The sequence below is a fragment of the Drosophila innubila genome (genome assembly GCF_004354385.1).
Source record: "Drosophila innubila isolate TH190305 chromosome 3L unlocalized genomic scaffold, UK_Dinn_1.0 0_D_3L, whole genome shotgun sequence".
Lineage (NCBI taxonomy): Eukaryota > Metazoa > Arthropoda > Insecta > Diptera > Drosophilidae > Drosophila > Drosophila innubila.
In genome coordinates this window covers 18753971-18770575 of record NW_022995376.1, presented here as the reverse complement: position 1 = coordinate 18770575, position 16605 = coordinate 18753971, and the positions used below count along the sequence as shown (strand labels likewise).

Genomic DNA, 16605 nt, shown 5'->3' with positions numbered 1-16605 from the left:
TAAAGTTAACAGAAGATGAAAAACTCTAATTATATGGTTGGTACACAGTAATAAAAAATGGCTATTATTTATATGAAATATAGGATATATTTTCAAAAGAAACAACACAACTTTTAAATGCTGAAATAAATTGGAAGAAAACAAAAATTAACTAAGCTAACAAGGTTTAAAGGCAGAATCAATTAAGAGTTCATGCAATGATCAAAATTGGTTAAGATTTTAAAAAGTTATGATACCTAAAAAATAAAAAAAAATTTTTTAAGGGTAATTTTTTATACCCGTTAATTTAAAAATAAGTAAAAGTGTATATTGTGTTAGTTGTTTTCATTGAGGAGTAAGTATGAATAAATAAGTATAAATTTAAACTCAAACTGTAGGCATTAATCCTTGCTGCTAACTTACATTTTGTAAACATTTCTCTGTAAATAGCAGCATATTAATTTTCGACTATTTTTAAAACTTTCACAAATTCCCCATTTAAAAATTAAGAGTTGATGTTTCAGTTTATTTAATTATAGTTAATGCAACAACACGCAATCGCAAAAATAATGTATATTTATTTTTTAATGCATTTTTGTTGGCTTTTACATATTACGAGTATGTTTTTACGCAATTTTTTGTGGGTTTCGCTTAGCTTCACTTGGCATTAGATCATCTGCTGCGCATCTGCATGATCTTTTAGCCAGGCTAATTAACATTAACGGAGTTCACATGCTTGAGGTCAATGCGATTGAAAGAGACTTCGCCCTATCGATATTTATTAAATTTAACCCGACAAGTGCAAAACGCTATTGTCTATAAGGTTTGACCCAAATCGTTAAATCACTGCAAAGTCGAATTCAAAAAACATTTCTATGCCGTTGTCGTCGCTTTGTTTTACAGCCCATACTCGAAAATGTATCTATAAATGTATCTGTATCTTTATCTGTATCTGTTGCGACCACGTTGCGGTTGAATAGCTTCAAGTATGCCAACGATCTTTGATGTGATTTGTTGGTACTCTGATTGCCAAATCTTTGCATTTAAGCCCTTTACACCAGATGCAAGTGCCTCAAGCTGTTGCCAAGCGATCGCACAACAACCACGCAGTCATTAAACCTCAATAAAGCAACGCACCCATAACACACCGTACACCCCTCGTAATGCCCACCCACAGCACATACACATACATTGATCAAATTCGATATTCGTCTCTGATGCGATTACTTAAGAGGCACATACTCGTATTGTATTGCATATTTGGCGATCTTTATCAATGTACTCGCTGGTCTGTTACGCCCCAAACTTACATTTAAGCAATTGTCATGGAAGATTTAAGTCTTGTGCTCCATTGATGTCACACATTTGAAAGAAGGTTGTTCGCCAAGGTCACCGGAATCTCTCCATCTCTATCTTAATAAAGCTATGCGATTTTTGACAGCCGTTGACCGTTTAATGGGGGCGTCTAGCGGATCACGGGTTACTTAGCCGTAAAGTGAAAGTATCTGTACATTATAGCATGTGTAACAAACAGTTGTTATGGTTGCTTTGCAGATTAAAGATTACATGCTCTACACGTACAGAGTACGAGTACACACAAGTGTTTTATTTTAATCAAATTATAGTCAAATAAATACCTGGGCTATGTTTGCATATAATTTCAATATAAATGCGTTTAATTACCGCCATGATTGATGGATTTGAAATGAAATTTGTATTTGCAGCGTCATGTTATGCAAAGTATTTTGGGGTTGGGCACGCACTACAGATCAAACAATTGAATGCAATCCCTAATTTGATAGTCATTATGCCGAAATTGAAATCTTTTATAAATTGATTCTTGCCATTGTCTTGTGAATTTCAGGAAAACTCTTTCATCGCCTCAACTTTGCTATTGTGTATTATAATTTTATTGTTTATTGCATTAAAAAATTAAAGTTTTTTTTTTTTTATTTTATACAATAGGATGACTAGAACCACTCTCTGTTAACAACTCGCATAGTCGCTGTTATCTTAAAATCAACATAAATGGTAAAATCTTCAACAAAAATTTTGTATGTTTTTGGAGACTATTGAAAACAATTAACTCAGCTATGACAGTTTTTTTTTTTAAATATATTAAATTTATTTCATCTCCAATCAATTTCTGAGCCGATTCGTAATATTTTAGGGTTTTGTTAGTTGCATATTTTGTCGTTCTTTATATAAATTATTCAATAAGTTAAACAGAATTTCATAAAAATCCACTAAATTGGTTAAGTAACTCTTAACTAGCAACTGATGTTATTGTTGGTATTCGCTGGCTGCTCGCTTCCTGCTGTTACTGTTGATGTTGTTGTTGTTGCTGCTGCTGTTGTTGTTGCTAATTTTTTAATAGTCAGTTGCACCAATAACGCTGTACATTAGACGATTGAAAGAGCCGCTCTGGCGAATGTTTTCATCGTGGGTGTTTACCACCTGTGGAGTAAACAAATCGATTAACATTGGCATTAACAGTGATATTTGTAAAGCTCTGTTACTAACATTGTACGGCGGCCGGGATACTGGCGCTGATACTGGTTTCTGTAAGAGTATATCGAGGAAAGTGTAGAGAAAAAATGCTTGCTTAGTAAATATATTTTTGTAAATTGCAACAATTTCGATATAGTCCATTTTTATCGCAAAACTTTAATGTTATGAGCGTGCTTCCTGTTAGTAGCCCATTATGTTAAAATGCTAAAATGCTTTAAAAATATTGCTGGTGATTTGGAAAATATACATAGAAATGGGATTAATGATGCTGTACGACTTGCAAATTCCATGACAAGTTATCAAAAACCAAATTAGTATTCACTTTGGCCTGTTAGTAATCATTACACTGCCTAACAGTACATTAAAATTCGACTTAAAGCGGCGCTTAACATTCTGATAGGCATAGCGTAGACATGGACACAAATTAAGGACACAAATATGCTGTGACTGTACTACAATTTTTGGTATGTTCGACTGTACGTGAGACGGCGATACATTTAGAGAGATAGAGAGTGCGATAAAGAGAAAGAGATAGAGCGCAAATGAACTTGACAATCGAGCGATCTTGTCTGATATTTAAGTACAAATCTCACATATAGTTTTGAGCTAAGTGTATTTTTTGTTTGTTTTTTTTTTTGATTTGATATCGATAACGTTTTGAGTTGACGATTTGACAGTTGACGCGATCTTACCTTTCCTGGAACCAATCTATTTGGTTGATAGACCTTAGTCTGCACAGGTATGGTTACTTCCTGTGGCGAAGATTGACCATAGCTGCTGTAGCCGCCCTCTTCTTGAATGGCTCTGTAGGTGTCGCTATTCCTTGGATCGTAAACAACAGTTTTCTTATAACTGTACGAGTCCGTGCATGTCGTTTTTATAATTATTTATCGAGATTTTTTTTGAGATCGTTGAAAGCGCCATAGTTTTGAATTATATGTCAAAATATTTTGATGTTATGAAATTTTAGAATCATTTTAAATTTAATTGTTTGGTTTTTTTGTTTTGGTTAAGTTAATTATACATTCATATATATTGTGTTAACATATATGAATATTTAGAGGTTTTTTTACATCGGTTGAGTAGCGTGAAACAGAGTAGTGAGAGAATAGAAAGAAAAAACAGGATGTGCACAAAATACGTTAGAATTATTTTGATTTTTGTTGTTATCTTCTAATCAAATAGGCATAGTGTCCTCATTGTCTTCGACCTCGACACTTTTCAAACAAGTTTAATATATAAAAAGTCAACAAATTACTTAAAATTAATTATTAAAAGTAATTTTTAACAAAACTGCATAACAAAATTTAAACATTAATAAAACTATTAATTTTAAAATATTATTAAAAATAAAGTGAGTATTTAGTTGGCTCAGTATAGCCAAGTTTTTTGTTAGTTTGGTCTTCATGTATTACAGTTAATAAGTATTTAGGTTGAGGTTGCATTAAAATAGGAACTTAATGTGTTGTCTTTGACACGTTTCAGGGGTAAAATTCAGCAAACGTCTTTTAAAGTTATGTTAATAATATAGGAACTTGTTAAAGGATTGTTTAAGGACTGGGTATCTTATCAGTGGGCGGGACAAGGGCTGGTATAATTTTCTAGTAAGAATTTTTGCTAATTTTGCTATTGCTTTATAAAAAAATATTGTGATCATTTATTTTTGTTGATAGAGCTGCTGCAGTTGTTGTTGACGGTGTTGACGTTGTTGCTCTGCAAGTTGTTCTTTTTGCTTTTGTTGCTCCAGTATTTTACGTTTTTGTTCCAGGAAAGATAGATCGATGAAAATTCTAACATTAATCGTGCAGCTATGTTCTAAACATTATGTCTATTATTGTATATTGGCTAGAGTTTTGTGTTGTAGGTATACTGGTAGATTGGTTTGGTGGTTTGTTAGGCATCTTATCCATATTATATCAAATTATTTCCACTGCTTCTTACAAGTAAAGGTACTTTGTATTATACGAATATCAAAATAAATATATGGAGGGGCTGCCCTAATTATTTCCATTACCTTTCAATTAAATTGCGCCACCCTTTCTTGGATCAACAAAAGCCCTTATAATTATAAATATAATATCTTGTTTCTAGAGTGATTCAGGAGTACACCTTGTCGCAAACCAGATCATTCGGAGTTTGTACTTGCGAGAGGAATAAATATGCTTATGTACATACATAAATATAATAGGAGCACATGCAAAGTGTACTGAGTATTGTGTCTTTATGTCTGTGGGCACACTGAGTATTTGTTACATCAAGTTTCGATTTGAGTTTAACAGATATTGGATTTGATATATATAGGATTTAGACTTTACACAGGTTACGATTGTTGTGGTAGGGTATTCAACAATTCAGTTAGGTTTGATTGACAGGCAGGATAACGGAAAACATATGGGAGTACATAATCGCATACACATGTTATGTACAGTGTACATATGGGAATATGGAAATTTGTATATTAAATTTTCATTCAAGTTTTCAATAAGCCTGCAATTTCTAGAGAAACCGAATGCTTCGTTTCTTTTTATACGATTTCCAAGTGATGCAAAAATCAATCAATCCATAAAAAAAAATTATATATAGATAGTATCAGGCTGTGCTCTAAATATGATTACTTTTACCCGTCAAGTTTTGTTGGCATAGGACGATGCAAAGGACTTTCCTTCAAGCGATAGCTATCGCTTGTGGCAAAGCTACAACAATATACATAGAATATATATATATACGAGTATATAAAAATATGTTTGTGGTGTATATAGAGAGAAGAGCATATAAGTATGTGTATGTGTATAAATTAACATTGAGCAAGTAGTAGACATACAACATCTATGGGCTCATTTGTCTTGTGTGTGGGGTGTGTGTGCCTTCCTTTAGTAAATTTGATATTCGATTTTGCCTAATGTTAGTGGATTAGGACTGCAGTTTAACTAAGAATCGATCCGCATGGAATTTGGACTACTCAAAATCATGTCTCGCTTTTTAATTAGTTTCAAGCTAAATAAACTAGGCGCACTTTAGAGCTGCATAAAAATTTGACAAAGAACTACGCAAATCAATATATTTTATTCAATTTTAAAATATCTCAATTTGTTTGTTAACAGCGAAATCCAAAAAATTTTTAAATTGTTAGTGTATTGTATCGGTACTAAGCATTTGATATTTTGTCAGTTCAATAGCATAAGGATATCCAAGTGAGTGGTAAACTTACGGAACTGTAGTTCTGATGGTGTCCTCAATGTTGTGGTTTGAGTACAGACCAATTGGCGAGTTGAATTGCTTGTGGAAAACCTAAAGTGATAAAGTAATTATGTTTATGGGAATTATACGCTCGTTCTTTTTAATACGTACTCTGCCAGTATCGGCATCCTGTCCAACAACCTTGTGCAACATGGTATCGGCCACGCGTTGCTTCATGATACTGTCATGGTAGTCGTGTCCGGGATGGGCGCGCACAGCAGGATTTGGGTAGTGTCTCAAGTAGGACTCTGTGGTGGGCGCATCCTTTTTCACTTTGGCACCGGGCAGCACCAGTGGAGTTGTTCGGTATGGCTATGAAACGAGCAAAATTTGTATGATTAGTCAAATTGTGGCTAATTTATGACTTTGTTTATGCCAAAAATCAATGTGCAAACATTTGGCAAGCTTACAAACTACGAGCAGTACAATCTAAATAAATAAAATAAAATTATGTACAAAGTCCGATGGGGCATTAACATTATACAAACATTAAAGCAACCGCAGCTTTCCAATGTTTCTAGAACATTTTCGTTATGCTTTATTTCACACAGACAGTAATCATTCAATGTATGTGTGTTTGAATATTGAATAAACTTTATTTACCAAAATTCCATCTCAGGCACGAGAGTGAGCGCGAACGTTTGTCTATATACTTTAAAAATATCTCAGCGTAGCAAGACTAATATTTTTAGACGCTTACGTAAGTGTTCTTGGCTTCGTCCAGCAATTTTCATTTGTTGCTTGCTGTTTTATTTTGGCCAACAAACGCTATCTGGCCACACGCAGTCGCACGAGCGCGTAAGTAATTTAATATTCGTTGCGACAATTTAAATTTGTGCGCCCACTTATCGAATGCAGCGCTGCGCAGAGTTGCCAGACTGCATTTCAGTCAGCTGATTGAGGCGCGCAGCTGACAAAGATTTCGCGCCTTTTGCTTACTTTTTGCTTTGCCACTAAGCCACACACACACCGTGCTTCATTTAAAACTCAAAACTAAAACAAATTAACAAAAACTTAAATTAAAAAGTGGTTTAACTAACGAAAAAAGCTGACTAATGGCCGCCGTTCGCCGTTCAACGCGCTTAAGCAGTATTAACAAGCCTGCAGCAGCGACGACGACAGCGCTGCCGCAGTCGCCGATGACCACAACGCCACGACGCTCAGAAGTTTGGCGTAGACGACAAACCAAGCAGCTAATTGAGAGTGACGACGAAGATAAGGATGACATTCTTAGTATAATTTTAGAGAATAACGAAAACAGCAACCTGTTGAATAAAATGGACAAGGTGAGCAGATGCAAAGTGGCCACTGCAACAACAAAACAACAACACGCAGAACAGCCAAAGACGCCACGCAGCAGTAAGCAACAGAAAACTGCAGCGAAACCAACAGTGGGATCTCTGAACAGCATGGCCAAACGGATTGAGGCCAACATACGTGCAGCCAAACTTATGGACGGTAGCAGCAGCTCGGAGGAGGATCATGACGATGATAATGCGGCACATGTGTCACCGCCAAAGCAGCGCAAGTTGCAGCCGCTGCCGCAGCATTTAATCAGTCCTACCAGGCTGCTAGACAGACTGAGCATAGACGAACGTGAGCAGCAGCAGGAAGAGCCCAAGGAGACGGAAACGAAGGTTAAACAAAAACAGGAGCCGAAGAAGAAGCAGGAGCCGAAGAAGAAGCAGGAACAGGAGCCTGAGCCTGAGCAGCCAGCACAGCCACCTTCGCCACCGAGGAACAAGTATCAAAATGCACGACGTGTACTGAACAGTGCAGAGACGCTAAATCTTCCCGGTCGGGAGCCACAGTTGCAAGAGCTGCGGGAATTCTTCACCAGCCATTTAGAGACTCAGACCTCTGGCAGTCTCTATGTGTCAGGTCAACCCGGAACAGGGAAAACCGCCTGTCTGTCCATGTTGCTGAGGGCGCCAGAGTTTGTCCAGCGCCTGCAACGTGTGTACATCAATTGTACGAGCATAGCCAGCGTGGGCGCTGTCTACAAAAAACTGTGCACGGAGCTGCAACTGAAGCCAACGGGACGCACAGAACGTGACCATCTGGAGGCTATACAAAGGCATCTGCGCAAAGCGAAGCGCATGTTGTTGCTAGTGCTGGACGAGATCGATCAGCTGAGCACAACGCGGCAAGAGGTTTTGTACACCATCTTTGAGTGGCCTGCGCTGCCTGGAGCTCGCATCCTGCTAGTTGGCATTGCCAATAGCTTGGATCTGACAGATCGAGCACTGATGCGACTGAATGCACGTTGCGAACTGAAACCAAGACTGATGCACTTTCCGCCCTACACTAAGCCACAAATCGTTGAGATATTCAAGTCCCGTCTGGCCGAGGCACAAGTCTTAGATGTCTTTCCGCCCGTCACACTGCAGCTGCTGGCGGCTAAAGTGAGCGCGGTGAGCGGAGATGTGCGACGTGCTCTAGATATTGGACGACGCGTGGTCGAGATTGCCGAGCAGCAGAAATGTGCAGGAGAAAAAGAATTTAACATGAAGGCGCTTGAATTGGATGGTCAAACAGCGCCAGCTGAGGGTAAGTTAATGCTCATTTAACTAAATGCAATCCTTGACCCCTTGTTCATTTATAGACACACTCAAGCCAGTTCAAGTCAGCCAAGTGGCAGCAGTGCTCAACAAGGTCTATGGCGCCTCACAGAATCTCGAGGAGGATATTGAGGCTGCTTTTCCGCTACAACAGAAGCTAATGTTGTGCTCATTGGTGCTAATGCTGCGTAACGAACGCAACAAGGACATCAGCGTGGGACGACTACATGAGGTTTACCGTCGAGTGTGCACCAAACGCAACATATTAGCCCTTGATCAGGCGGAATTTGCAGGCACTGTTGATCTCGTGGAGACGCGAGGAATCTTGCGTATTATGCGTAAGAAGGAGCCACGTCTCAATAAAGTACTGCTGCAGTGGGACGAGGAAGAAGTCCACGCGGCATTAAGCGACAAGCAGTTAATTGCTTCTATCTTGAGCGACACCGCCTGTCTGGCCAAGTGACAAACAAACCCAACAACTTGAATAATAATAACCTTTACAAAATTATTAGCTAAGTATAAATATTTTTGTGCTCTTTGGCTAATTGCGCATTTCTCACAATTTTTTGTTCACCTTGGCCATAGAACGAAACGGACGACGTACGTACAATATTTAGATATACGAAAATAAATTGAAAACGTTCATTTTTTGATGCTAAATTTAAATTTCGTGGCTGGCGCAAGTACAAAAATATGTTGAAATATCATTTGAGGGTCACTTTCGAAATATTTAATTGAATTTAATCTTTTTGATTTTTTTGTCCTATCATAAATTTTGAATATTGTTGCGTTCCAAAGTATCTTTTATATATTACAACAAATTATGACAACTAAATCATGTTAACTCTTATTAATAGCATATAGGTCCTAGGAACATTGTGTAAATGTAATACCTAATAAATTAAAGCATATCTATATTGTATGAAATTTGTAGCATAAGTTTATTTCTAAAAGTGACAACAATTGTTCACTTTCACTGCGCCACAGTATTTGAGACAATGCCAAAATGCTCCCACATGTCAAAACTAAGCGGAAATTTTTTCATTTCTTTTAAATTTAATTTCCCAAAATGCCTAATTATCGCCAGTGTTGCTTTCATTTTGAAATTAATTTCATTTATAATCATTTTGTATATTTGTTTTGTTGCCTTTTGCAAACTGTTGTTGTTGTTGCGTCTTGGCTATTCGCTCAGCGCTTTTTCTAAAAATACCCAACGAGGTGGTATGAATTACATTGAGCACCAAAAGAAAGAGCAATGAATATGTTTCAACAAAATCTATTCAAAAATGTTTTCTGCTTTCGACGCATATTGACGAAAAGCGAACAAATATTTTTTGAATAATAAGCTAAATAGCTGTTGTATATAAGAAGCAGACTTTGCGAGAGAGAAAAATGAGTGAGCAACACCTACATATATAAACTGATCTATATACCGTAAAAAAAAGAATGAAAAATAAATAACCTAATTGGTAAAACGTTTTCCAACTGTCGTTTGTCGCTCTGATTTGTATTTGAACTTGATTTTAGGCAAACAGTTTTGACATTAAAGGTGAAGTTCACTTTCACATTACAAAATATAAATAGAATTATCTAAATAATTATTTGTTAAGCATGGATTAAATCATCACGATTTGCAATTTTATTTAACCTTTTTATTTGTATCGAATATGCTTACTTGATATTGAATGCACTCATTGAGGTCTGGTTGCTCCTTGTAATAGACGGGGGATCCATTTTTGAACTGAACGTACTCCATTTTGAATTTATGTGTTTTGTGTATTTGTGGGATTTGAATTTAAACTCCTTTATGTGCAAAATTTAAACAGATTAGAAACGAAAGTATTACAGAAAAGCTCTTACGTAATAACGTAATGATATAAATCAATTTTAAATGTCACAATTAATGCTTCAATATTTATATTCTTCTTTTTTTTTGACTTTTGCTTAATATTTTCTTGTTATTATTATTATTTTTTTCTTGAATTGGGAAACTTGCTTTTATGGCACGTTTAATCAACGCTGCTATGCTAATTCTTCTTCTTCACCACTTTCGGAGATCGCTTCACTGGGATTCGGAGGGATGTGTTTCGTCTAGACTTCTTTCTAGTTGTTTATTTTTCAATATTCCGAACGCAACTGATTTGAAAATTTTCAAATGCTGGCGAATTATTGCTATTTCGGCTGCGCGGAATTCCAATCCGTCTATATAGGAGATCTATATATGAGTTGTTGATATCAATGTATGTATCTGTGTGGCCATATAGAACAACATCACATATGAGTACCAGTGCTGACGGTCAGAGGCCGTCCAAACCCACGCACACCACCACAAAAGTTTCCCTCATTCTCTCTCAATTTGTTAAACACGCTCGTATACTCGTACATAGTCTAAATGTTTTGTGCAAATGGATTATTTAGAGAGCGTAAAACCAAAAAATACAACAACTACTTACATATAAACTTGGACTTGGATGTTTCGATGTTGTCGTGAGAATTTTTCATTTTCGCCCACGCGCCTTTCACCAAAGACCGCCCCCAATCCCTCCTTATAACGACACTTATGTGTATCTGTATGAGTTTATCTCTGTGCTGTCAGTTTTTTGTCCTGCCTATTTGTTATACATATAGAATATACATTATATAAATCTCATATATATATATTTTAATTGCTCTTTTTGGAACGCTTTGAGTTTTTCTCGCTATTTTCATTTGTTCGCTTGTAAATTAGGTACAAAATAAAAAGCGCCGAGGTTATTGTTTTTGCCCGAATGCAAAAATATTAAATAGACATAAAGAATGCATGGAAGAACTTTCGACATTTTCCGAACAGCATTATTGATGTATTCAGTTAGCTTTGCTTGATTTGTGCTGACATTGAGAATTGAAAATGTCCAACTTACTTGTACAAACACTGACAGATTCTTTACTATATTAATAGAGCTAACATTGACACGATGTCAAAACCAATTGACACTGGAATAGGCATTGGGACAGGTGTAATTAACCTTCATAAGATAGGCACACACCCACATTCGAATCCCCAAATTCACATAAACAAAGGCAATGGGCGTCAAAGAACTCTCAAGCTCGACGGAAAAATCCAAGGAGCCCATAATTTACGTTTGAATATGTTTGTTTTTACCATTGTGAAGGTTGTTTATATAGCTCAGGCGTTTTTACAAAGTAACATCATTTGCTTAGAATTCTTTGAATGGGTTGATCCAAAAGTTATTCAATAATATAGTTCTATTTTGAGCAAATGCTTTAAAAATAAAATCTATTTACTTTTATGTATTTCCAATTTTAAAATATTCAAACAAAATTAAAACAAGTGATGATCCTATAGATGCTTAAAACTATTTTAATACCTTTCGAGAAGACAACTTTGGAAAATCGAAATATTAAAATGGTATTGTGTAAAAGGTGACAAATCATTCAAACAATAAATAAAAACATATCATAATCATATCATAAACTTTGGAAAATCGAAATATTAAAAGAGTGTTGTGTAAAAGGTGACAAATCATATCAAGCAATAAAAGAAACATATCATAGCCTTGATATATATTTTTGTGCTGCATTGACAAATAAAATGGCGACCTTGGCAAGTGGCAATTTGGTTGTCTTGATTCATTAGCAGCGTCATCAAGCGCAAGGTGTCAGGTAAGGGGAACTAGGCAAAGCACTTTCATTGGCATTGCCTGAAGATCACAAGGTAGCGTCCGACAACGCCCTCAGTAGCAGACAATATACATACAAACACATAGACAAATATGTATTTGTGAATAAGTAATTACACTCACAATTTACCTGCATGCAGGCAGCCAAAGTGGCCGAGAAAATATTTTTAAAAATGTTTTTGTGTATTTGCGTCGTTGTTGTGTTATTTTTTGAAGAGGGCATCATCATCTCTTCTTTGGGCTGCAAGAGCTGTTTGTGTTTTTGTTTATATTCTCGCAAGTTTTCCACCTGCAGACTGCGTCACAAGACTTTCCTGCTTAACGCCTACGCTTTCGCAGCTAATACTTATACTTATATAGAGTTATATTTAGATCGTGTAAACAGCAGAGCCTTGACCACAAAATATCTATCGTCTGATGTCAGCGGATGGCGCACAAAAAAATCTTTACAGAATCCATATCTATTTCATAACATAAACTATTGCCTACTTCTCGGCATAAGTTCATATTGTAAAATATTAATTTTCGTTGCATACCTTGTAGCGCAACAAGAATTGAGAATTATTCAATTATTTATTTAAAAGATATTTTAGTTAAAATTCAATAAATATTTAATTTTTTCAAATCTCACAAAATTCTTTTAGACATTTGAAAGCAATGTTTTCTTTTTTTTCGGGACACCAAAAATTGCTTTTGGGTTGCTTTAGCGCTGGTATAAAATTGTAGAAAAAACCTGATGGAGACTCCTTATTTAAGGATATTGAAAGATATGACAACAGCCAACGTGGAAAAGTAATCAAGCAGATCAAGTAATTCTCTTGACAAAATAAAAAATGGACACGGTTTTTTGCTGACGGTTTATAGAAAAAGGGATTCTTGTAAGATATATATATATATATTTTTTATTATAATAACAAATGTGTTTATTTTTCCTTCTTGCCAAAACAAATGCATGATACGCTGTATATTTATTGTATTTCATAAATGGACTGTATCACTCACCTGATTAATAATAGCTGCATATTCCTCGGCAACATCCTGTTGATGATCACGCGTCGCTTTTGGGGCAAAGACATCCGATGATGCCACATAACCGCCCGATGCATTTAGTTGCGGAAACACGGTTTGCGGCAAAGTGTCAACAGGCAACTGCAAGGCACGCTCAAAATGACTGGGTCCGGGTAGGAAAGGAGTGGGACCGCGATGCGGATGATGAGATGGCTCCGGACTGGCCGGCGGCAAGGTTGAATTGCAGCGCGAATTGCCCTCCTGGTTAACGCCCTGCGTATACGCGATATTGTTGTCCCTTTAATAGATAGCACATCTGTATTTTGCCATTCGCTTTTGTATGATAATGAGCTCACCTATGCACCACCAGTGAAATCTCGTTGCCAGCTCCGCGAAACAGCTGCTGAGCATCGGCGTGACTCAAGTCGCGTGCATCGTATTCGCCGATCTTGGCTATGATATCGCCACGCAACAGCTCCCCATACGATGGGCTGCCAAGTTGCACCTGTGGGCGAAGGTCGACAAAATGAAATGTTTGCTAAACTTTCGACAGGCCTAGGACTGCTGGCGACCTTGACATAGATGCACAGACACTTTTATTACAAGTATGAGTGGCCCATTCCCATTTTCTATTGTTTACATGCGTTGCTTCGTCTCTTGTTTGTTTTGCCTCACTTAGTTTTACTGGCGTCGCAGAAATTGCAAATCTTTGGCACCGTTGCAATTGCAACATTCTAATACGTATGTGTGCGTGTGCTAGATTCGCTATTATTACCCTACACTAACTAAGTAGGGTGTGCTAGATTGATTAGTTTGCTTAAGTGACCCATTGAAAGAAGGAGTCTTTCCATTGACAAATTGAGCTTCTATTTGCATGTTAGAGTATTTAGTTAGTCGCTTTCGTTCGACTATTGAACTCTTACTGTTTTGATTTGTGGCTTCTGTTTAGTTTGCCACAAAGTAGTGCAAAACACAAAGGCCAACACAGTTTGGCAAATTGCTGGCAAGATAATGGACAGTTCCCTGTCGCATCTGAGCGACAATTGTGATGAATGGGCGCGACATTAGCCACAAAGCGACGGGCGACAAGAAGGAAACTGTTGCCAAGCTCTTTGGCTCTTTAGCTGCAGATTCAGCTGCTCTAGTTACATAATGCAGCGTATGTGTTTAACAATCCAACATTACCCTGGTTATGATTAACGGTGTATCCAAATCGTTGCCACCAACCAAACGTATGCCCCATGGGGTGCCCTGACCATCACGCTGAAGCACCACAGCGAACTCATGTAACTTTGGGCTCATGTTTGAGAATTTTTATTAAAGTCACTTTGTTATAACAGCGTCTCAATTAAACATATTCAACAGGCTTTTTGTATACTGCTACAGTCTTTGCTTATTCCACTCTTCATTCGCGAATTTTCAATTGTTTATTGGCCAAGTTCTCAGCCCGAGGCGGAGGTAGCGCGTGCAGCGCAATTTTCGCGTATTATTCTATTCGATCGCAATGCTGCTCAAGTACTAATTTTAAAACACAATTTGTATTCCTTTTTGCAGCATCGGCAACGGATCGTGGTATACTACGAATACGAGTACACTGCGCTACAATCATGTAGTCAGCAACTGAGAATCATGAACTCAATCCAAATGCCAATAATTTTCATTATACACTTTCTCTTGAGCATTACAGTTTTTATATAGCTTTTATCTTGATTGTGGGAGTGAAATCTACACATTTGGTCAAGATATCTATTCAAAAATATGTACATTTCTCAATAAAATAATGTTGAAATTATAGACAGTGTATTAACTTACGAACTATAAACACTTGATCCAGTTGCATAGTCCAAATGACCATGAATTTAAACGCCACATGTCATCGTCTGGTGGCATAGAGTTTGATCATCTTTTCAGCCGCCGATTGACGACCAAGACGATGATTGTGGGGCATATGTTTTACAAAATTTTCATCAGTTTTATTAGTTTTTCTCTGCCTTTTGCAGCGAAGCAAATGAGAGGCTGTAATTAATTTATTTACTGGCACTCTTCAAATAGCCAGCAATGGCAACAATAACAGTCCCCCATTTTAAATAAACAAATCAAATGTTTGTGGCATTAGTCAATCAAATGTTCAACGCGTCGTATGCGCAATGTGCAGAGTATATCGGTCCGAAGAAGGCCTTGCCTGGGACATTTTCCCTTTACCAAACAGATGCTACCTTGGACTATTCCCAGTATGGAAATTTTAGCTTACAAAGTCGAGAAATCGGCAACAACGTCAAAAGAAATCGAGTCGCAATTGTTTGCTTTTGTTTTTGGCAACATTTTTATTTCTTACAACGGAAAAATCTTGTTCACTTCCCGTCGGTTTTCGTATTGCGGGCATTTGTCTATATACGTACTTTAATATACAATATATAAATTTATTTATTTGGTTTTCTATGGCGCAGGTTTGAAATGTTTTTCGTATTTGAACTTTTTCAACCTAAAAATCTGATTAAATGATGTAGAAATATTCAACAGTCTCCAATGTTTTAACCTATTTAGACACTGTCTGCTTAAATTAGATAAATCATTATTGCTTATTAATATTTCAAAGCTTGCAATTAATGAATATTTTCCAAAATATTGGCGCATCAATTTAGCCATTGCATTTTGGCAAATGCAGCAAATGCGATTACGTCAATAAATTTTGAAATACTTTTGCTGTTTGGGAATTTTAAAAGCCGCATAATGTTAAGTAAAACTGCAGCAGTGGCCAATTAATTAAATTGTGCCCGACAAATTTACGAGCCGCCAAGTGCAGAATGTTATTGAACTGATTTTTGATGTGGTGGCAGAGAGTATTGGGGCCATACCAGCGACGATTGACAAGCCATATGCATGACACAGTCTTCACTTACCCCACTGTACAGTTCGTCGGCAAAATGGACACGCTTCTTGATACCATTGCTGCTGCGACGTCTCTGCGTCAGTCGCGAAGGTGGCGATGGGGCCGAGGAAGTGGGCGTTGGGACACAATGTTGAGGTGCCACGGGATTCACATAACTAGGCACTTTCCAAAAAGCCGGTCGATTGTATGACGATCTGCTGGTCGTCATATCTGGCCAAAGACTAGAGTAAACAAATGGAATACGCTACGAAAACCATATAAACAATTCAAAGCGCTCTCTTTTCTATTTTGCAGCCGCACAGACGTCGTTGCGTCTGCTCACGTCAACGTGTATGAGTAATATAAATGGGTCGAAGCAACAAACAAAAAGAACAGCACGCACAAAAAGCGCACAGCAACATGTAAAATATGCGAATAGCGGGTGAATAGCAGAGAACCAATTGCATGCGGATTATGAATGAATCGCATGTGGTCATTGATTAAAAATAACAGCCATATTTGAACAATTTCAAATACAATCGCAGCTCACTTCAAGCGAGTCAAAAATTGCGCGCTGCTAACCTAGCGCCAGTGGCGGCGCTGCCGCACCTAATTGAAACTATTTGCAAACGCGCGCTATTTAAATTTGATTAGATTTTTAGCAATAATATCGTAAAACACTAACCATTTTGTGAAAATTTTTAATTTGAAATTAGATAAAAAGAAGCGAACTCTTTTGTGAGGACAGAGAGTTCTGTTT

General features: G+C 37.1%; 2 protein-coding genes across 14 annotated transcripts; one reads left to right on the top strand and one right to left on the bottom strand.

Annotated features, from left to right (window-relative positions):
* Positions 1-1871: 1871 nt before the first annotated feature.
* On the bottom strand, positions 1872-16089 carry LOC117786232 (LIM domain-binding protein 3). Of its 13 annotated transcripts, none has more exons than XM_034624344.1 (9): positions 15877-16089; positions 13333-13481; positions 12971-13274; positions 5839-6039; positions 5699-5778; positions 5112-5183; positions 3183-3342; positions 2503-2541; positions 1872-2436 (listed from the first exon to the last, which is right to left on the bottom strand). In XM_034624344.1, the coding sequence occupies exons 1-9, from the start codon at positions 16072-16074 to the stop codon at positions 2350-2352; spliced, it is 1290 nt and encodes a 429-aa protein (XP_034480235.1). In that variant the 5' UTR covers positions 16075-16089; the 3' UTR covers positions 1872-2349. The 13 variants fall into 13 exon arrangements, with proteins under 13 accessions (XP_034480235.1, XP_034480237.1, XP_034480240.1 ...); XM_034624346.1 differs by lacking the exon at positions 15877-16089 and adding an exon at positions 14162-14447; XM_034624349.1 differs by lacking the exon at positions 3183-3342.
* On the top strand, positions 6681-8948 carry LOC117786231 (cell division control protein 6 homolog). Its single transcript, XM_034624343.1, has 2 exons — positions 6681-8277; positions 8333-8948. Exons 1-2 carry the CDS (start codon positions 6783-6785, stop codon positions 8749-8751), a joined length of 1914 nt encoding a protein of 637 aa, XP_034480234.1. The 5' UTR covers positions 6681-6782; the 3' UTR covers positions 8752-8948.
* Positions 16090-16605: the final 516 nt, after the last annotated feature.

Excerpts from the sequence above, each read along its gene's own strand:
- LOC117786232 (XM_034624344.1), bottom strand. The coding sequence starts at position 16,074 with ATGACGACCAGCAGATCGTCATACAATCGACCGGCTTTTTGGAAAGTG. Across the intron at positions 3,343-5,111 it reads ATGCCAACAAAACTTGACGG|TTATAAGAAAACTGTTGTTT; the intron begins GTAAAAGTAATC and ends GGACTCGTACAG. Across the intron at positions 2,437-2,502 it reads TATCCCGGCCGCCGTACAAT|GTGGTAAACACCCACGATGA; the intron begins GTTAGTAACAGA and ends TTTACTCCACAG.
- LOC117786231 (XM_034624343.1), top strand. The coding sequence starts at position 6,783 with ATGGCCGCCGTTCGCCGTTCAACGCGCTTAAGCAGTATTAACAAGCCT. Across the intron at positions 8,278-8,332 it reads TCAAACAGCGCCAGCTGAGG|ACACACTCAAGCCAGTTCAA; the intron begins GTAAGTTAATGC and ends GTTCATTTATAG.